Consider the following 21,333-nt stretch of genomic DNA (forward strand, 5'->3'; position numbering starts at 1 on the left):
CTCTCTCTCTCTCATTCTCGCTCTCAAATAAATAAATAAAATCTTAAAAAAAAAAAGTGCAGCTGCAGAAGTGGGTTGACATGTCACTCGAGTCACTGACTTCGTTTAGATCAAATGACTTTTTCTACACTCATTTCACTCATTTTTCTAACATTTTTTATTAAGATTTTATTTATTTATTTGAGAGGCAGAGAGCATGAGCAGTGGGAGGGGGGAGAGGGAGAAGCAGACTCCCCATGGAGCAGGAAGCCGGAAGTGGGGCTCAATCCCAGGACCCCGAAACCATGACTGGAGGCAAAGGTAGCCGCTTAACCGACTGAGCCACGCAGGCGCCCCTGACTCATTTTTCTAATTCCCAGTTTTCTTGTCCTCCTACGGAAAAGCAAAGCCATCACTGTGGGTGTGTTGGCTCTACCGGCTGAGGGACTGGTCCACAGAGGAGGCCAATGTGTATCAATGTTGTGAGATGGTTTTTTTTTTTTATCCAATTAATGGAATCAATATTAAACTTTTGGAAATCTATCCAAAGTGATGAGGAGAACAAAGGCAAAAGAAATGGAAACTTCCTTTATCTCAACTCCCCTCCCAACTTAAAAGTATCTAATCAATCGCTCCTCACAACCCCAGTACAGCACCCTCTGCCCACAGGTCATCCCCATGCTTTAATAAAAACACCTTTTTGCACTGAAAACATCTCAAGAATTTTTTCTTGACCGTTCACTCCCAGCCCATTATCACATCACAAAGTAAAAAACCAACCTTATTGTGAATGCCACTCAGCTAAGCGCGTCTGGGTGGCTCAGTTGGTTAAGTGTCTGCCTTCGGCTCAGGTCATGATCCTGGAGTCCCGGGATCCAGGTCGGGCTCCCTGCTCAGTGTGGAGTCTGCTTCTCCCTCTCCCTCTGCCCCTCCACCTGCTTGTGCTCTCTCAAATAAATAAATAAAATCTTTAAAAAAAAAAAAAAAACACTCAGCTAAATTCAGTTAAAAATTTGAACACAAAAGGCATTTTTTTTGCAACGATAATACTCATATAAAATTCAATGGGGGGGGGCGCCTGGGTGGCTCAGTCGTTAAGCGTCTGCCTTTGGCTCAGGTCATGATCCCAGGGCCCTGCCATCGAGCCCCACATCGGGCTCCCCGCTCAGCAGGAGTCTGCTTCTCCCTCTCCCCCTCCCCCTGCCTCTGTTCCATCTCTCCCCGTGTCTCCCTCTGTCAAATAAATAAAAAAAATCTTTAAAAAAAAAAATAAAGTTCAATGGACTCAACAAAAAGGGACCAAGGTTCTTAGTAAATTAAGAACCCCAGGGAGCAGAAATGTAGTACTTGGAATTGGATGTGGTTAATAATTTCATCCAAACAAGTTGTAAATTATATCAATTGAATTAGAAATCATAGTCGTCAAAATTCATTTTTTTTCATAATTAAGAGTAACTGAACTACAAAATTTCCGTGACAAAGCTGATGGTAGATACAAAAAAGTACTTGAGCATGGCAGGAACTTTTTCCCTGTGCCCCTCACCAACTGCGCTTTGGCAGTGTGAACCTTCGCATAACAACGTTACGTGTCCCAGTGGCATTGAACAAGTCCCCGGAACCGGTGCATTTTATCCAAACACAATTTAAAACTTTTAATCAGGGACGCCTGGGTGGCTCAGTCGTTCGGCGTCTGCCTTTGGCTCAGGTCATGATCCCAGGGTCCTGGGATCGAGCCCCGCATCAGACGCCCTGCTCAGCCAGGAGCCTGCTTCTCCCTCTCCCACGCCCCCTGCTTGTGTTCCCTCTCTCGCTGTGTCTTATCTCTCTCTGTCAAAGTCAAATAAATAAAATCTTTAAAAAAAATAGAAATAAAAAAATAAAACTTTTAATCAAAGTATTCAGTAACGGAAGCACCAAAAAGAAAAAAATCAGCCTTTGCGCTTTCTAGCAAATTACGATCGCACAGTTGCAAACACGACGATGAAACTCGGAAGACCTTGAAAAATAGAACGTTCAAAGCATGGTTTTTTAAATTCTGCTAATCGCACTTAGAAATATCTTTGCAATACCTCTGCAATACCTCCACGTATAAGAAACACCACCGGGCTTAACTGAGTCAATTTACATCTTGAATCCAAATGTACAGAAATTGACAAGGGCCACTACTCTGCAGCACCTAAATCTGGTGAATCGTTCAAAAGAATGAGAGATCCCCTCCCATCCCCGCGGTCTGCAAGGGGTCAAACGTGAGTCCATGGCGGGAACAACGCTGTCTCTAGGCCTCAGGTTCACAGTGTGTGAAGTACCTTCCGCTTCCGACCGCGTGGACGCTGCACAGCCTCGCTCCCGGCATCCCCCGGGGAAGCCGCGGCGCGCGCGAGAAAACACCGCCCCCAGCCAGCGCGCGTGCGCACACGCCAGCAGCGCCAAGCCCCCCGACGCGCCGCACGCCCGCGCACCCCCGCGCACGCCCGCGCGTTCACGCACTCGCGCACGCGTCCCTCGGCCGGCCGGGCCTCCGGGCTCCGGTCCGGCTCTCGGAGCTAGGCCCCCGGCGGCTCGCGCGTTACGGCGCGGGGCGGGCGAACGGTGGGCGGGAGCCGCGGGGAGCTCGGGAGGAGGGCGGGGCGGGCGCGGGCGCGGGCGGGCCGAGTCGTGAAGGCCGGGCCCGCGGGCGGCGGCGGCGGCGGCGGAGTGGGACTCGGCGCTGGCGCTGGTGTGGGCGCCATGGACGCCGACGCGGGGTCGGAGAACCCGCCTGCCGAGCGCCGCGACCCGGGCCTGACTCCGGAGGAGGACGCGCGGGCCCGGGCAGAGTTCGCGGCGCTGCACGGCTTGGCGCTGCGCGCGTCCGGGGTCCCCGAGCGGTACTGGGGCCGCCTCCTGCACAAGCTGGAGCACGAGGTGCGGGCTAGGGCGACGCGGGAAGGCAAGGCGCCGGCCGGGAGGACCGGGGTGCAGAGCGGGGCCGGGAAAGTTGGGGCGCGGACGGCGCTGGACCCTTCTACCAGGAAGGGTGTGGCTGCGGGCGGGCCCCTGGCCGAGAGCCGCTGGGGTGCGTCGCGGGGGGGACGGGCCAGATGCGCTGTGGGGGAGGCCGGCGGCCCCCAAGAGGACGCAGGCTCACGGGGCTGGGAGTGTGTCTGGGGGAGAAGTAGAGAAAGCGCGTTCCGGGGCGGGAGAAGCCTCTGCCCAGGTGGGCAGGCCTGGGGGAGATGCGCTGGGGGTGTGTCCGTGTCGGGGCGCGGCGGGAGAAACGGACAGAGGATGGCTGATGAAGAGCACGAAGGCCATGATGACCTACTTAGACGTCGTCTCCTTGGCGGTTTAGGAGCTTCTAGAGTTCGGGGCCTAAGAGTGGCAGCAAGAGCCCAGTACCTGTGGCCCCGATTCTACCAGCGCCTGGGGCTGGGCCGGGGCTGTGTGCGCGCCTCCTGTTGTGTGTCGGGACCTGTACTGAATTCTCCACACATCTGAGCCCCACAGGTTTATCATCCCCATTATGCGGTTGAAAAAACTGAGTCACAGGAAGAGCAAGTGAGTCTCCCAAAGTCTGTCAGACTTGGGAACCTGTCCCTTGCTCTCAGCCACTGCCTCCTCCAGGGAGAGTAGATGTCCCAGGAGTTTGTGTGGCTTTAGCTGTTGGAGTCATAGAATTCTTTCTTGTGTCAACATTTGATTTTGAGCCCTGGTCACCCTCATTTTGCAGGTCAAAGAAAAGAGGTTGTGGGAGATGGAAAAGATCTAAAGACAAGGTTTACATGCTTCTAGATTCTCTGCCCTTTTGTGGGGACGGCTCCCTTCTGCCCACCAGCCTTCTCTAGCTGGTGGGGCTCTCCACAGGTGCTCACTGATGACTGGGCCCTGGTTTTGGGTCGTTTGCCCAGGTGCTGAAGCCAGAGCACATTCACAAGCCAGACAGAGGGGACTTCTTAGTTGGAAAAAGGCTCTTCTTGGGTGGGGAGCTGCCCCCAGGGCCAAGACAGACCAGGGCAGGTAATGGAGTGGAGCCCCAGAGCCAGGAAGAGGTAGTCACCCAAGCCTAGCCGCTCCACAGACCCCACCTTCTCAGCCGGGTTTTCTGTGTTAAATCGGGGTTCACCAGATACCCTCCTGCTCCAGACACGTAGTTACCATAAAAAAAGACACATCTGTGATACTCACTACATCCCTACCTCTTGTGAATTTCCTTCCCCTTATGACTTGCCCTCCCTTGCACCAGTGTTTCCTGAGCCCTTGGCTCTGGTCCCAGGCATGTGCTGGGGAACCCCCCCCCCCCAGTTTGTTAGGATAAGAGGGTCCTCGTTCTGGGTGAAAGGCTCATGATGTGGGAACACCCTGGCCCTAGCCCAGCCAGCCTCTGTAGGCAGGAAACCGTCATTCGGGCAACACTGGTCCGTCTGAGCTGAAGTCTCCCATCTGGAAAGCCCGACGGTGGAACAGGGCCCCAGCTCCCACCGTCTTAGTGGGGATTGGGTGGGGAAGCCTGAGATGACATCAGCCAGGGCCGGCACATGGTGGGCAGTCACCAGAACGTAGCGTCCCCTCTGCCTTGGCTTCTGTAGCTCTATCAGGGGGCCGCCAGTATTTTTCCATGAGCTTCTCTTGCCGTTAGGGGTTATGGGCAGAGCTGTGAGTCATCACTTTACTAGACCCAAAACCTACATCCATTGTTCCCAGTGAAACCTGCCACTGCTGCTCTAGGCCCAGGTGTGGGGGAGGGCACCTGCCAACAGGAATGGGGCCCCTCCAACTCCCTGCAAGGCCAATGACCCTGGTGCCTTGCCTCAAATCAGTTTCGTTGGAAAGGATGGGGAGTGTTTTCAAATAAATTCCACCTCTCCCTGCTGGCAGGAACTTACCGGCTGTAAAACCACTTCCCTTCGTTACCTCCTTAGGGGCTTTTCCCATCCCTCCATGAAGGGATTGTGGTCACCCTCATTTCATAGCTGGGGGAAGGCAGGCCTTCTATCCCCAGGCCTTAGGCTACCCCACTGTACCGCTTCCCTCCATATGATTTGGGGATTTGGGTTCTGGGTTGAAACGCAGGGTGGGAATTACAGTCCTCTGAGCGGCTCTGTCCTGGAGGGGAGGTAGCACCCCAACACCCTCCCACCCCAGCTCTGACTGCTTAGGGAATCCGGCTAGAGGCGGCTTCCCCTTGTCTTCCAAGGACCCTGGCATGCGCCACCTGTTCCACAGCCTTCCCCACCCACAGCTTCTGTGCTCCTACCTGGGGTCCTTGTACTGCCGCCCCCAGCCACGTGTTCAGATCTTCTCCCACTTCAACGCTCACCTCCCATCAGGCCCCAGCGTCATTGACCTGGGCCTCCCACATGGCCCCACCTTACTCCACTGTGCCGCTTGGCTGCCTGCTCCCTAGGCAAGATCATGAGGGGTTCGCCCTCACGCCCCGGAGAGCCCTCCTGCCTGGCACAGAAAAGCTGCATGTGCCTGAATAGGGGGCTGGTTTGCATCTCTGTTAGGGTCCTGAGAAGTGGGTTTTGGGGAACTGGCTTTTGTCCCTGCTCGTGCCAGGGACTTTCTGTGCGCTGTTTTATTGATTTACACTCCGCTCTCCTGGAAGGTGGAGGATGCCTTCTTCCCCTGGGGAGAGGCTAGTCTCAGAAGCTTAATGGTGCTGGCAGGTGCTTACACGGCATTTGCCAAGCTTAGGTTCTTCCAAGCTTTTGATGTCTGTTAATCATTTCATCCTTCACACAACCCTCTGAGGTCGGTTCTGCTGTTCCCATTGTAGGGATGGGGAAACTGAGGCACGGCATGGTTCAGTGACCGGTTCAGTGACCAGTGACAGCCTGGTTCCAGCATCTGCCCTAAAGCCCCCTGCCAACTGGTGGCAGACACGTGGTGCATGAGGGGGGCGTGCTGGCTCGTCTTCACCAGCTGCGTGTGGTTGGCAAGGAAACTCAAGGACCAATGCCCTTATCTTTCTTTTTTTTTTTTTAAAGATTTTGTTTATTTATTTGACAGAGAGAGACAGTGAGAGCAGGAACACAAGCAGGGGGAGTGGGAGAGGGAGAAACAGGCTTCCCGCCGAGCAGGGAGCCCGATGCAGGGCTCGATCCCAGGACCCTGGGATCATGACCTGAGCCGAAGGCAGACGCTTAACGACGGAGCCACCCAGGCGCCCCTGCCCTTATCTTTCTGACCCAGCACTTCAGGAGACCAGCCACAGAGCACACATTGTGCAGGCCCGAACCGCTTCTTGCGCTGGCTGGCGTGGCAGCTGTGGGAGGCTTTTGGCCGCCTGCCTTCTTTCTGGGGCGCCTCAGCTTCTGCCCTGGTGTAGGATTGGCTGTTCCGGTGAAATTGGAGTTGACCCCAACCTTCAGATTCACCTCTGACCTGACCGGAGTTAGGTTAGATTGGACTCCACCACATGCCTGCAGCCCCACTTTCTAAGCGCAGGCCCCCTGGGCTGCTGGACTTTGGACAATAGCTGGTGACCGTGGTTAGGTTGCAGTTCTGGCTGATCTCTAGGAGCCTCAGTTTCCCCACCTGTAAGATGGGTAGTTGGGTCCTAAATAGGTCCTGCCTCCCCTGAGGGGTTTCGTTGCAGGGTGTGGCGCTCCATGGGGCTGGAGTTCAGGCCCCCCCCGGGAGCCTGCCAACACCCCTGCTGTGGCCCCAGGTGTTCGATGCCGGGGAGATGTTCGGGATAATGCAAGTGCAGGAAGTGGAGGAGGAGAGTGAGGGCGAGGAGGCCCGGGAAGCGAGGAAGAAGCAGCCCAACCCCGGCGGCGAGCTCTGCTACAAGGTCATCGTGACCAGCGAGAACGGGCTCCAGGCGGCCGACCCCAACAGGTAGGAGCTGCAGGCCCGACACCTGTGGTCCGTACCGTGGTCGTCAGGGTGGGCTCCCTGTTAGATTTCGCCAGGGATGGCCCCTCTGGGGAGAAGCAGCCGTGGCAGGCCCTCGTGTTTGCTGTGTCCCAAGCACCGGTCCCTTAGCCCCTTGTGAGAGGTGCTCGTGGCCACCAGAGGTTCCAGCTGGGCCCCACAGTCGGGTTGGCCCCGATACCAATGACGCGCCCGTGTGAGTCATGTTTCAGACAGACCTGAGAGCAGCCTCCCCACAGCAGAGGGGTGATGCGTTCCGACTTCGCCGATGAGACAGGAAGGACCTGCCCAGAGTCACACAGCTAGCTGAGAGCCTGGGTGTGGAGCGTCAGTGAGCCCGGGCTATCCTGAGGACCTGCCCCCGGTCCTACTGAATCCCAGTCTCTGAAAACTATGACCGGTTCTCCCAGGGCTTTATGCCTGGCCTGTGAGCAGTGTGGTCTGCTTAATTCCTCAGGGGAGGACACCAGGGCCACAGGGTAGACGGGGCAGAGCTAAGACTGGACCCTGGGATTCCTGCCTCGTAGGGGCCAAGAGGAGCTGCAGGCCCGTCTACCAAACTTTGTGGGACCCTTGAGGAGGAAACTGGCTGGCCTCCTCTTGTGCAGAGCACCCTGTGAGGGGATGGGAGTGGCCACACAGGTAGCCAGCCAGCCGCCTCCACCCACATGCTCTCTGACTCCAAAACTTGCAGGCTCACCTTGCACCATCAGCTCGGTGCACCTGTTCTGGGGCCGTGGGCCCAGCAGCCACCTCCAGGAGCTCACTGCCCCTCTGCAGCCTTCAGCACGTAGCCCTCCACCAGGCAGGCACAGGAAGGGACGTGGGTGGAGTCCTGTGTTTGGAGCCCTGGGCATTGGTTTCATTTCCTCCCGGCCTTTCTCCCTGTAGAGCTTTGAGTCTCCCCTGATTGCCAGACCCCAACTTCATCCCCTCTCCACACCTATGTACAGCACCCTCCGTGAGCATTTGTCCAGGGTCACGCCCAAGTGTCCCCACCTTGAAGCTCCGCATCCGGCATCCCGTGGTCATAATCTCTAAGTACGAGGGCAGGAATAAATCTGCCTTTGTTTTGAGTATGCAAACGTACAGCACTAGAAGCACAGTGGAATAAACACTGCTGACTTCGCCACCCAGCCCAGGAACTGGAGCATTTGCTGATGCCCAGGGGAACGGAGGTGATGGCCGCTTTGCCCAGCAGGCGAACCACACCCCTGGATGTCCAGAGCCTCCAGTTCCAGAAGGGCTCTGGAAGGTGTCCCAGCAGCTCTGCCCTGGGGGGCGGGAGGGCAGATGCCTGCCTGGCCCTCTGCGGCGGTCCCACCCCCGGGCTCTTCCAGAGGAACTGGGCACGTGGGCTGCAGGGGTCCAAATGTTCAGGGAGTTGCAGCCTCTCCCACAAAGAGGCCTTGCTGTGTCCCAGGAAGTGCCCCGGAGCCCCAGGCCTGCGTGAGTGAGCCCCCAGTGCCAGCTCCTTGCGCTTCTCCCTGCTGCTGGCTTCCCGCTGTCTTAACCTTTGCTTTTGCCGAGCGCCTGCCAGGCCTGCAGTAGCAAGGTGGGAGCGTGGGCTGGCCCAGCAGGTCCAAATGCAGTTGAAAGCACTTACTGTGACAGTGATGGATGATAATTATAAACAAGAACACAAGGACTTGGTGTGTACAGTCAGCATATTGTATGTTTTGTCTTCTCTGATGCTCATACCGGCCCCCTGACAGGAGGTAGGGACCCCGTTGGTTTTTGCAGAAACTGGAAGAGAGGAGGCCCCCCAGGCCGTAGCTGCAGGCCCCCTCTCCCCCCACCCCCCGCATCTCCTGGGGCAGAGCCCCCTGAGGGCCCCTCACACCCGCTCTGGGCCTGTGCCGGCAGCATCTTCCTCATCGACCACGCCTGGACGTGCCGCGTGGAGCGCGCGCGGCAGCAGCTACAGCAGGTGCCCGGGCTGTTGCACCGCATGGCCAACCTGATGGGCATCGAGTTCCACGGCGAGCTGCCCAGCGCCGAGGCCGAGGACCTGGTGCTGGAGGAGATGTGGCGGTTCAACCAGACCTACCAGCTGGCCCACGGGGTGAGCAGGGGCAGCCTGGGGGAGCCAAGACCCAGCCCCAGGGGCCTTTCCCCCCAGCAGTGAGCAGACGTCTCTCCTGGGGCCCCCCCTCATTCCCTGTGGCTCCATGATGGGCCTGTTACTCTGCCTCGGGCCAGCCGGTGCCAGGCACTCGGGTGTCTGGGGGCCTTTGAGCTCACAGGACACGACCCTCTCTCAGACCCCTAGACGTGGACCCCATGACTGGCTGCCTATTTCCTGGTGCCTTCATGTTCTGTCATCCCCCAAAAGGCCTCTGGTTCTTCACTGGCCTCCGAAGAGTTGTGTCCCTTTGGAACAAGTCCTCGGTGTCCATCGCCATCCTTCCTGTCAGCCTCCCCAGACCCACCCTCATGCTCCAGCCCCTCACCGCTTTTAGCGTGGGAGAAGACCAAAGTTGTTTCTCATGGTCTCAGCTTAGATGTCACCTCCTCCAGGGAGCCCCCCTCGCCCTCCCCTGCCAGACACATCCACGTAGCTGCTAGACTGAGGGCTTTAGTCCATGCACCTGTCCCACACAAGCAGTGACGCTGCAGTCGGCTGGTCTGTGTCCTGGTCTGCCCAGGATGGTCCCAGGGACCCCAGGTTAAGCGTACTGGGATGCGTGTGGTAGACACTCCAGGCTCTGGGAGTTGGGTGTAGATGGGGCATCATTTGGGTGCATGGACGGATGGGAGGGTGCATGACAAAAGGGGCAGGCAGATGGACTGGTGGACCCGGGTTGCTGTGTGTGCTCTGCCTACAGACGGCCGAGGAGAAAGTGCCAGTGTGGTACATCATGGACGAGTTCGGCTCGCGCATCCAGCACTCGGACACACCTAGCTTTGCCACTGCACCCTTCTTCTACATGCCCCAGCAGGTGGCCTACACGCTGCTGTGGCCCCTGCGGGACCTGGACACGGGCGGTAAGTGCCACGACCACCCACCCTGAAGGATGGGCCCAGGCCCTGCTTTCCTGCTGCCCCCTGATGGGCCACATGTCTTGATGCAGAGGAGGTGACCCGGGACTTTGCCTACGGAGAAGCTGACCCTCTGATCCGGAAGTGCATGCTGCTGCCCTGGGTCCCTGCCGACCTGCTGGACTTCAGCTCCTCCACGCCCGAGCCACCAGATGAGCACTATCAGGTGTGACCGTCTGCCTCCGACCTTGGGGCCTTTTGGTCTGGTGGCTTCTGGAACGTTCTTCAGTCACCACATGTTACTGAATGCCAACTGGCTACTGTAGGAGGGAGCAAAGAGTTTGGGAGCATCTGAGAGACAAGGGGCTCAGAGCTCAGGGAGTGAGCAGGAGCCGCTGGTGGCCGCCCGGCTCGGTTGCCCGCACCGAGCCTGGACCCCAGGGCCTGAGGCTGGGAACCATGCTGTCGGAAGGTTGGAGCTGGGGTTCCTGGTGGTCAGTGCTGCTCTTCCTCGTTTTGGGGGACTCTTTGCCAAGACTGAGGGGCACAGTGTGGGCCATGAGGCTTGGTAGTGAATCCCAACTCAGTACTGTTCCTCCTCACCGGGGATGTGAAGACACTATTCAAGCATCACCCGGTGCATTCTGCAGCACACAGTAGGCCCTCAGCAAGTCACGTCATCATTAGTGTTGCTGTTCTGGCCCAACAAAGGCACTTGCATCTGTGGCAGCCTCTTGGGGGCAAATTAGGGAGCCAGGGTTTGGGAGGCCCCGGGCCAGGGAGATGGTAGAGCTTCTGGGAACATAGTCACTGCCAGACCAGGCAGGGCTGAACAGGGAGCACTCCTGGGCCCCCCTCCTCCCTCCTCTGCCTCTGATCTCCTGCTTCTGCTTCCCAGTGGCTGGTCCCGGTTTGGAACCAGGCCATGAGTGAGGCCTGTGGTTAGCACCTATGGGCATGCTTGACGGTAGTCCTTTATAACAAAAGGATTTCAGGTCCTATTTCTGGCTTCATTTTACTGAGGATGAGGAAACCACAGAAGGTTAAGTAACTTGCCAAAGGTCACACAGCTGGTAGGCGAGCTGGGGTGCAACACTAGGGGGCCTGACAGCCTGTGGGTGGAGGCTACAAGCTTTACCCCTCCGTGTCAAAATTTCCCTGCCCACATGGGCACATCAGACATTGACTGAGTGCCTCGGAGGGCTGTGGAAAGGAGTGGACAAGTTAGCTCAAGTGAGAATGGGAAGCACCATGGGGTGTTAGCTGTTTCTCTGAGTGCTGTGGTTTGGGAGAGGCTGGGCCATAGTGGTGGGTCCTCCTGGCCCCTTTCCCGTGAATTCCATCTAAGCCGGTGGTGGTTGAACTATCCATGCAGGAAACTCATCACTCATCTTGAGTCCGAGGCATTTTTCAGAGCCTTGTAGAGTAGTTGCATCTAGTAGTTGCTTAGTAAATGGGTGACTGCAAAGGAGTCAGGGTTAAGAATGGCTTAGGGGCAAAGGGTTCCTGATCTTGAGGTGGTTCTAGCAGACAGGGCAGGGAGGGCCTGAGCTGGGACAGCTGAGCTGAATTTACACTCAGGAATTCAAGTTAGTTGTTGTTTTCCTCGGGACGTCTCTGCTGTCCAGAAAGAGGAGTTGAGGCCAAATCTAGTTATCCGTAGCATCCTGGTTGCTTTTCCCCATCTGACCCGTCCAGCTTGGGCCCGTGCTCTGGGTCTGGGGGTCGCCGGTATGAGTTAGCGATCACGGGATAAGAAATGACTCCAAGGCAGCAGCTTAACACAGCAAACATTTATCATCTCACCCACTTTCTGTGGAACAGGAGATAGGGGTGCTTTGGACTCGGAGCCCCTCTCGAAGCGTAGCCAGGCTGTCAGCCGGACCGCATCATCTGAGGCTTGCTGGGGCTGAGGATCGGCTTCCGCCTGGCACGCTCACATGCCTGGCAAGGTGGCACCGGCTATGTCGGCAGGAGGCCTCAGTTCTAACCCACGTGGCCTTTCCGCAGGGCTGCAGACTTCTCTTAGAGCCTGTGAGCTGAGAGAAAGCACGGAGAAAGCCACAGGGCCTTCCCTGAAGTAGCGGGTTCCCCTGTGTCTGTGACTTAGGAGCAGCTCCTTCGGTCCAGCCTACACCCAAGGGGAGATGCCTTTCGAAGGGAGTGTCACAGTGTTTGTTGGTGTGTTTTAAACCACCACACGGCTTACGCTTGGAACAGCACTTCAGGGCTCCACTAGGACCCGCCAGCCCCCTCCCGGGACAGGCTTGACACCTCCTCAGCGGCCTGTGATTTGGAGAGAGTGTTGAGATTTAGAACACTGTTTACATTTTCCTTTTGACACAAACGGGTCGCTCAGCATTTGACGGGCCTTGAGCCCCAGAATCCCGGGGCGGGGTAGTCCGAGGGCTCCGGCCACTGCTGTGACTGTCAGAAGGCTGTACCTGGGGTCTGGGGGTGCCCCCTGGTGCGCCAGGACTGGGGAGGTGGGTGTTCCCTTGCTCCCTGTCTTGAAGCTCTGTTTCTACCTGCAGTGCTTTCCTTCTAGGCCATTTTGGAGGAAAACAAGGAGAAGCTGCCGCTTGCCATCAGTCCGGTGGCGTATCCCTGTGACCACATCTTCAAGTGCGTAGCCCCCTTCTCAGCTCATGATGAGCCTCCTTGCTCCCCCCAAATTCCCACGGCTCCGAGAACAGTGCCCAGCACAGGGAGGCACTCCGTAAGCCTGCCGTTGCCCGATGGCATGGCAGTGACAGAAGCCAGGGGCAGAGTCTTAGGATTACAGAGAGAATGCTGTCAGGGCGGGGCGGGGGGGGTTCCTCTGGTCCTGGGGTGAAAACATAGCCAGGCCTGCTCCTGAGGTCAGGGAGCCTGGGCCGACCGTGAATGCGCAGGGCGCCTAACGGAGGTGGCTGGGCTGCCAGGAGGGGCCATTCCCAGGCGTCTGCAGCTGGGGGCTGGCGGGTGAGCTAAGGCCAGGCAGGTTGGATGCCAGGTGGAACCAGACGCCCGTTGTACAGGTGAGGAGGTGGGCGTGCAGTGCTGTGCCCACTGGGTGCAGAGCAGGCTCAGAGGCGGGTCCCAGCCTGGTTTTTGCCTCCATGGGAGTCCTTCTCTGTGGCTACCCAAGCCTGGGCCGGCTACCCAAGCCTGGGCCAGCCCTCCAGCCCAGGGGCCCTCCCTGGTGCCCAGGCCCACTGCCCAGAGTCCGTCCTTCCTCAGGGTCAGAGGCCCCACTGAGGCCCACTTAGTCTTGGCCTCCTGCTCACAGTCCTGCCCCAGGCAGTCGACTTCATCTCCTCCCCTGGACCACTGTCCCAGGCTGGGCCACCCTCCTACCTTCTTCTGCCTCGGCCACCCCCAGCAGATGGGCTCCCGGGCTCTGCCTCACCTCTGCCCCGGGGCCAGCGAGGGCCAGGCAGGGCAGGCAGCAGTGAGCACTGGTGTGGAACGAGGCCACGTCCAGGGCACTCATCTTGGCCACACGCTCCCCTGCAGGCACCTGGACACCAGCTGCCTTCTCTGAGGGCAGAGTTCTTAGCGTGTCTGTGAGAGGCTGGTTGTATCAGTCCCTGTTTCCATGTGGGAGACAAGCCTGCATCTGTGAAACACTCAGGTTATCCGTGTCACCCCAATGACAAGTGTGAGTTGGGCTGTGATCCCATCTTAGAGGTGGGGGCCCTGGGGTCAGAAGAATCCTAGTTGCCTCACACTCAGCAGGCAGGCAGAGAGGGTGAGGTTGACCCTGGCCGTCCAACCCCGGCCTGAGCCTAGGACTGCAGAATGGAGTTTCTACCTGGCCTCATCCTTTTTCACATCAGCCCAGGATGGGGAGCCCCCGAGTCCCAGGGGTGTGGCGAGCACGGGTGGGGTTCCAGCTCAGCCCGACTTCTTCCTGTAGGGTCTACACAGACATTCAGCTGGTGTTCAGCCACCTCACGCACCCACGCTTCACCTTCACCCAGAACGAGGCGGATGCTGACATTCTCTACAACTTCTCCCACTTCAAGGACTACAGGTGAGTACCCCCCTACCGGGCCGGGGGTCCAGGAACTGGCCCCAGAGCCCCTCGCCACCCCTGAGCCATGTGCACTTGCCTCGGCCCCACAGGAGGCTCAGCCAGGAGAGGCCCGACGTGCTGCTGAACCAGTTCCCCTGCGAGAACCTGCTGACGGTGAAGGACTGCCTGGCCTCCATCGCGCGCCGGGCGGGGGGCCCCGAGGGCCCGGCCTGGCTGCCCCGCACCTTCAATCTCCGCACCGAGTTACCCCAGTTTGTTAGCTACTTCCAGCAGCGGGAGAGGCGGTAAGGGCCCCCCTCTCCCCCCTCACCATGGAGCCCTGCGAGGTGGGACTCCTGCACCTGTCACCCTCCCACAGCCCGCCCTGCCGCACCCGGCCCGCTCCTCGGCTTTGCACTAACTTGTGCCGGCCGCGGTGCTACGAGCCGTGAGCACAGGGCACTGCCAGGACCACCATGGGCGTCTCCATGTCTGGGCTCAAGCAAGCTGTTCCTCGTTCCCCAAGGTCCAGCCCCTAACATTCCCTCTGCGACACCTCCCACTACTCCCTGGGAGAGGTTGGGTGCCCCTCTTCTAAGACTGCCGTGGTCCCAGGAAGGTGGGCGCAGGGCATAGCCTAGCCAACCTCATGTGCTCTCAGGGGCCAGGACAACCACTGGATCTGCAAACCCTGGAACCTGGCCCGCAGCCTGGACACCCACATCACCAGGAGCCTCCACAGCATCATCCGGCACCGCGAGAGCACCCCCAAGGTGGGCCTCGTGGCTCTGGGCACACAGGCTGTTCGATGAGACTGGGGGGCAAAAGGGGACTCGGGTGTCTGTCAGGCCCCGTGGGGGTGGGTCCTGGTGTGGGCAGTGAGCAGGGTCACTCGGCTCACAGGTGTCTCTGAAGCCCTGACCCTGACTCCTTCCAGAGTCCTGGCCAGCAGGGGAGGGCTGTGTAACTGTCCAGGGGAGGGGGGGAGCCCTTGTCCTGGGAGCGCTGTCCCAGGTGTGTCTGACCTCAGGGACCCCACTCGCTCCACCACGCGTGACTGCCCGGCAGGAGGGAGGAGGCCAGGCCAGGGAGCCCCTAGACGGTGCTGTAGTGACACGGGGCACGTCAGGGGTGGTGTTGGGGGATGGGGTATTGTAAGACACACGGCACCTGGGCAGAGGTCAGGGAAAGGGTGCCAGCGGGATGGCTGCTGAGCGGATTCCGGGCAGCGGGGGAAGAGTTGATGGGATTACGGCTGAGAACTGGCATGGAGTTTTCAAAACCTAAAAACTGGTGGGGTCTTTTTCTTCCGCTAAAGTGAAGGTGAAGATACAGAACTTGCCATAGCCTAGACGGGGTTAGAAAAGAACAAGGAAGGAGCCAAGTACAGGGCTCAGGGCTCCTGGGGCCAGGGCAGGAGCGTGCCTGTTGCTCCAGGATGTGGTGACTGTGTTTGGTTGTCCCGCAGGTGTGAGCCTGTCACCAGGGAGGACGGATGCAGATGGGGTGAGGTTAGGGTGCCCCCGAGCCACGGCAAGGGGAGGGCCGCCTGCAACCCTGCATCTGTGTCCTCCAGGTCGTGTCCAAATACATTGAAAATCCTGTCTTGTTCCTTCGAGAAGACGTGGGGCCGGTCAAGTTCGACGTCCGCTATGTTGTGCTTCTGCGGTCGGTGAAGCCCCTGAGGCTATTCGTATATGACGTGTTCTGGCTGCGCTTCTCCAACCGGTAATTGGGAGGCTGGCTAGGTGGGGGGGGGGATGATGGGGTCCCTCTTTATCTTGGGGTCAGAAAGCCCATCCTGGAGCTCCTTCTCCACCATGCACCCAGCAGGTGGTCCCACTGAGCCCGGATCTGGTCCCTGGCGGGAACTCGTACCCAGCCTGCATCAGCCATGGGTGGGGACGTGAGCAGCGCTTGTCACTGTCAAATGGGCACCAGCAGTTGTGGATCGTGATGACGTTGATGGGTTGTTCAGGTGTCTTCCCAGAGCTAAGCTCTGAGGGGCCGCGGGGCCACCCCCTCCGATGGGGGCACTGGCGTCCGGCAGGGTCTCTCGGAGCACCGTCCCTGCTGGGACGCAGCCATGCTCAGGACTCTCCTGTGTCTGGGCACTCCTCCTGCAGGCCCTTCGCACTCGATGACTTGGACGACTATGAGAAACATTTCACCGTCATGAACTATGACCCGGAAGTGGTGCTGAAGCAGGTAGGTTCACTTGGAGGCAGTTACAGACCCAGACCCCACACCCATCGGCTTGTCTTCTGGGCAGGCTGTGTAGACCGTCAGAGGAGCTGCCCTCTGGTACCTGTGTTAATCTCAAAGCGGCAGCCCCCACAGCTCAGAGAGGTACACGCCCTGCTCTGTCTGAGGTGCTCGAGGCCTCCCCAGGTCCTGCAGCAAGTCGGGGCCGGGCAGGTGTCCGCTGGAGGCACAGACCACCTTCCGCCCAGCACCCCCCGAGCACAAGGGCAGGTGGGGGTGGGAGGCACAGGCTGCCGCTGCTGGCCCATGACCCTGCCGGATCCTGGATCCGTGCGCCCCCCTGCAGTCTGGGCACCTTGGGCAAAGGGACATCAGGGCACAGCTCCTTCCGAGCTGAGGGCCTCGAACCCCAGCTGGCAGCAATGCACCTGCGACAGGTGGGCCGAGCCCGGGCAGGGGCAGAGCCTGCTCTGGGTGGAGGGAGGAGGAGAGGAGAGAGAGGCTGCCTCGTGCATCGTCCCAAAAGTCCTCCCTGACCTGCTGGCTGGTTGGTGGCTGGTTCGGGCCAGTGGGAAGTAGGGCACAGCCGCTCACCCCCTCACCCACCCTGCTCACCCCAAGGCCTGCAGGTGGCCTTCTCTCCCCTGCCTCCCACAAGGTGGGTGCTCTTCTGAATGTGGTAATTATCCTTTCCAGACATGTTTTGACTCTTCTCGGCTTGATTCTTTTGATCCCAAAGCTATTCAGATGATGGTTTTATAGATGGGTAGGTAGGTGGGTAGGTAGGTTAAATACATGTTTTTGTGTGATTGCTATCCAGGTGAGCAAATCCTTCTATGGCTTTCTTTTTTGCTGAGCATCACGTATATAGACTGGTCATTATGCTAAATGTGGCTGGGGGCGTCTTTGTCCTGGGATGTTGTTGTCATTCACCTGTTCGTAGACATTTAGGTCACTTCGGGTGCTCACCGTTAATAAACGAGCTGCATTGACCACTCCTGGGAATACCTCGCTGTGCCCGTGTCTCAGCAGTCCTTGAGGGTGGACTGAGCCATCAGAGTGGCCGAACCCACATGCACGCCCAGCCTGGCTGTTGCTGCTTGTCCTGGGCCACGTTGGAGGCCGGTCCCTAGGACCCGGAGCCATCAGTGGGGCCCTGGGACACGGTTGGAAGTTGTTTCTGAGAGAACTGAATGCCTTCCCCCTATATTGTGAGTGTGGCACCCCAAGGGTCGCATTTCCCCGTAAGCTCCTGTGTGTGGGGACGCATCGCCAACAGGATGCGAGCATCAGGCCTCCGTAGGGAGCCCATCCTGGCTCAGCCTTTCAGGAAGAAACCTGAGCTTACTGCCGGCTTGCGCACACGTGTTTTAGACGCAGTCTTGGCCCGAGGAGATCTTGCCGTCCTCAGGCACTTGGAGCCGGTGCTGAGCGTTGAGCCCAGGCCTGGGTCCGGGCTCTGTCTCCAGCACACTGTCCCGGCCTCAGAGTAGCCCCATAAATAAGTGCCAGGCAGGGAGCATTGTCCCATTTCACAGATGAGCACACTGAAGCTCTGACAAGTAAATCTGCTTGTCCTGAGTCACAGAGTAAGATCCAGAGCTCAGACTCCATCCCCTGCCTCTCATTCGTGCCCAGGGGCGGGGGTGCTGGAGAGGCTGAGGGTGCTGACACGTGGCCCCGGTGAGTGCCGGAGCCTCCACGTGAAGGCAGGGCAGGCTTCCCCGCTCCCTGCCCCAAGGAGGCCCCCGGGCAGAGCGTGACGGGCCATGTGTGTCTGCGGCAGGTGCACTATAATGAGTTCATCCCTGAGTTTGAGAAGCAGTACCCAGAATTTCCCTGGAAGAACGTCCAGGTGAGTCCTGGGCAGAGGCCGGGGCTTCCCTCGTGGGCTGGCGTTGGGCCGGGGGGGGGGGGGGGGGGGGGGGTCTTGGCCTCTTTGGGATGGTCTTGCTCCTCCCACCGAGGCCGGTGCAGGAGACGGCTTGTGCTGCAGCCCTCCTCCCCCTCTGGGCCTCATGGGGTGTTCTGGAGGGGAGTTGGAGCACTGTGCGGACGGCTAGATGGCAGTAGGCCCTACCTGCCCCACAAATTGCAGACCTGAGGGGACAGCAGGGGCACAGCTGGAGACCCAGGCTGGCCTCCGCATCCTAGAGTGCTTCCGCTGCTGCTCTGGGCACCTTGGTGCAGAGTGGGGAGCTGGGGACCCCAAGGCAGGAGCCAGGCGGCTCAGCACTAGTCAGACGCCAGGAGCGAGGGGCCGGGTGTCAGAGGAGCCGGCGCGGGCCGGGGGCGGAGACACGGAGACCGCAGGAGGAGGGCTCGTGGGCCCCGGGGGGGCGGGGCTTCCGCTCACGGAGAGGTGGTGAGGCCGTGGAAGAAGCTGCTCTGGGGGCTGGTCCCAGCCTCAGAGCCGTGCAGCGCCCAGCCCTGCCTGCCCCTTCCCCAGGCCGAGATCTTCCAGGCCTTCACGGAGCTGTTCCAAGTGGCGTGTGCCAAGCCACCGCCCCTGGGCCTCTGCGACTATCCCTCGTCCCGGGCTGTGTATGCCATCGACCTCATGCTCAAGTGGGACAACTGTCCAGATGGTGAGGGGGCTCCCCCTGCCCCATAATCCACACCACACCCCGCTCCACTTACCCAAAGCCCATCATCCAGCCCTCCCCTGCCTCCAGGGGACAGAGAGGGCATCTCCAGTTCCTTGCCCTGCTAAGTGCTGCCGAGATGGTCCTTTGCCTCAGATTCACCGCGAGACCTGGTGTGGGAGGCACGCCATTAGGGGCAGCGGCCTTCAGGGCGGAGCCAGCAGGAAGGGCAGCGGGCTGCAGCGGCGGCAGGAGGGAGCTCGGGAGGGAAGGGACCAGGGACCTCGTGCCCTGGCCAGTCACCCGGGAGTGAGATGCCCTGTGCTCTTGTGCCGTCAATCAGGGAAGCGAATGATGCAGCCACAGATCCTGGAGGTGAACTTCAACCCGGACTGTGAGCGGGCCTGCAGGTACCACCCGAGCTTCTTCAATGACATCTTCAGCACCCTGTACCTGGACGAGCCCGGCCACTGCCACGTCACCCGCCTGGTCTAGGTGCTCGGGGCTCCGTGGTGCGTGCCAGCCCGTTCCAGCCTCAGCTCGCGGAGCTGCTTCTGCAGAGCCTGCTCCCCTCCTCCCTCCAGGCACAGCCTCGCCTTCGAGCTGTCATCCCCGCGCCACCTCCGGGGGCTCAGGGTCCTCTTCCCCCCGAGGCCAGGAGCAGGGCCAGTCACGGTGTCCCCAGGGCTGAGTGCCAGGCCCCTGTCCGCACTCCCCTCACCACCACCTATGCTCAGCCGAGGGCTTTTCCAGAGAGCCCGGTTCCTGGGCTGCTGTGTTTCCCAGGGTGTTAGCACTTGCGGGTTCTGGGGAGCACGATGAGGTGTCCCCACAAACAGGATTCCCCAGCAACACCTGTGGGCCCCACACGTGAACCGGGGCCAGGCGGACTGCTGCTCCAGAGTGTCTGCCCATGCGTCGAGTCTGCCCCGTGGCGGGGTGTCAGGGTCCCACCCTGCACCCTTGCCCCCCAGAACTCCTGGGAGCCTGCTTCCCAGACCCAGCCTTCTTGTTACCCAATCTCGACCAAAGCCTTCACCAGCAAGCTTCCTGTGAAGTTCCCAGTCAGGAAGGCCGCGGCCTTTGGCTGCTGTTGCCTTTCCGTGTGGCAGAAGCAGGCCATCCTCCTGTCTGCCGCCCCGACAGAGCTTTTTCCCTCGTCTGCCGTCGGCTGGGGCCTCGGGGACAAGTGGGGTGGCGGAGGCAGCAGGCAGCTGAGGAAGACGCTTCTAGGGAGAACTTGACGTTACCGTCAGATGCTACCTTCCCCCAGAGTCTAGAGTCAAAATGTTGGATTTTTGTTAGTTTTTCATTGATGGGAGGAAAATATAAAAATTCTTATTATTTCCATAACTTTCTGAAATTTGGAGTCACATGCCGGTGTGTCTCGTGTAGCCGCAGTGCCCCCAAGCCCAGCTGGCAGGCTGGTGGGCGAGTTTGCCGCCCGGGGTGGGGGGGGGGGGAGCTTGATTTCATTTTGAAGCCAAGAAGCAAAACCGGACTTGACCGTGCCTCCCATCCACGTGTCTGTCCATCTTCTCTGTCGCCCAGAACCTCCGCCGGTCGGCTGCGGAGGTGCCCCTTCCCTGCAGCCAAGCTGAGGGGTAGAGAGCAGGGTGCCTTGTCTCTGGTTTGCTGCCTGGGGAGCCGCCGGCGTCCTGTCCGCTCCTCGACGCGATCTGTACCGCAATAAAGTACACCTTCGTGACTTCGGCTTCCCTCTCTGTGTGGAGGCCCCGGAACCACCGGCCCGCGCCATGTGTCGGCTGTCTTCCTGTTTGATTGTTGAAGAAAACCAAAATACCAAGACGTCCCCTTGGAGAAACGGAAGAAGACGGTGGTTCGGCTGCCAGGTGCCCGTCTGGGTCCGTTACGCAGTAACAGAATACCACAACTGGGGGGCTTACGCAACAGGAGGTCCTGCCTCACGGTTAGGAGGCTGGGGCGACCCGGGACCAGGGGGTGGCAGATTTGGTATCTTTAAGGACCCTCTTCCTGGTTCACAGATGGCCACCCTCCCCCTGTGTCCTCATGTGGGAAGGGGCAAGGGAGCTTTGTGGGGTCTCCTGTACCCCACACTGACCCCATTCATGAGGGCACCACCCTCATGCCTGATCACCTCCCGAGGTCCCCACCTCCTAGGACCGTCACACTGGGGGTGGGATTCAACATAGGGATTTAGAGAAACACTCAGACCGCAGAAGTTTCCTCCCGCGAAGTGGGACTCCCCTGCACTGGTTCCATTTCAGAGCAGAGCGCAGCGGGGACAAATGTGGAGCCGGGGCGCACCTTGGCGCCATGGGCGGTGCCCAGGAGTCTCGTCATGCACGCTGGGGCCTCAGGGAATGGGATTCTCTTCGTGCCTGTTTCCTCGCCCTGGGGCTGGGGGTGATGGGAGACCCTAACTGCGCTTAGGGCAGCTGGAGGGTCCACCGGGCGGATGCAGGAGGGGCGTGAGTGCTGTTGGCCAGCACAGTGAGGCCCCCTGGCGGTGGGCAGAGCCCCCCCCCCAACATGCCCTCTGGACATGCCCTGCAAGGGATCTCCTGTGCCCCGCAGGACGAGCACTCACACCACGGTATTCATTCAGATGCCTAACAGGGATAGCGGGCCTGCTCATTCCCAGTTCACTTGAAACCCGGTTACCCAGGATACTCGGAGCAGGCATGGCTGCGATCAGAGGACTACATGATCCAGGCTCTCCTTAATTATAAGCGGGCT

At 59.4% G+C, this 21,333-nt stretch overlaps 1 protein-coding gene across 1 annotated transcript; it reads left to right on the forward strand.

Annotated features, from left to right (window-relative positions):
* Nucleotides 1–2,479: 2,479 nt before the first annotated feature.
* TTLL12 (tubulin tyrosine ligase like 12) lies at nt 2,480–20,320 on the forward strand. Its single transcript, XM_025881538.2, has 14 exons — nt 2,480–2,883; nt 6,632–6,804; nt 8,707–8,905; nt 9,669–9,828; nt 9,915–10,048; nt 12,371–12,447; nt 13,724–13,840; nt 13,933–14,127; nt 14,484–14,595; nt 15,399–15,550; nt 15,949–16,030; nt 17,814–17,882; nt 18,477–18,615; nt 18,956–20,320. Exons 1-14 carry the CDS (start codon nt 2,707–2,709, stop codon nt 19,105–19,107), a joined length of 1,938 nt encoding a protein of 645 aa, XP_025737323.1. The 5' UTR covers nt 2,480–2,706; the 3' UTR covers nt 19,108–20,320.
* Nucleotides 20,321–21,333: the final 1,013 nt, after the last annotated feature.

Source organism: Callorhinus ursinus, unplaced genomic scaffold (assembly GCF_003265705.2).
Source record: "Callorhinus ursinus isolate GAN/ISIS: 27379988/994484 unplaced genomic scaffold, GSC_fseal_2.0 scaffold48, whole genome shotgun sequence".
In the NCBI taxonomy this organism is placed as follows: Eukaryota; Metazoa; Chordata; class Mammalia; order Carnivora; family Otariidae; genus Callorhinus; species Callorhinus ursinus.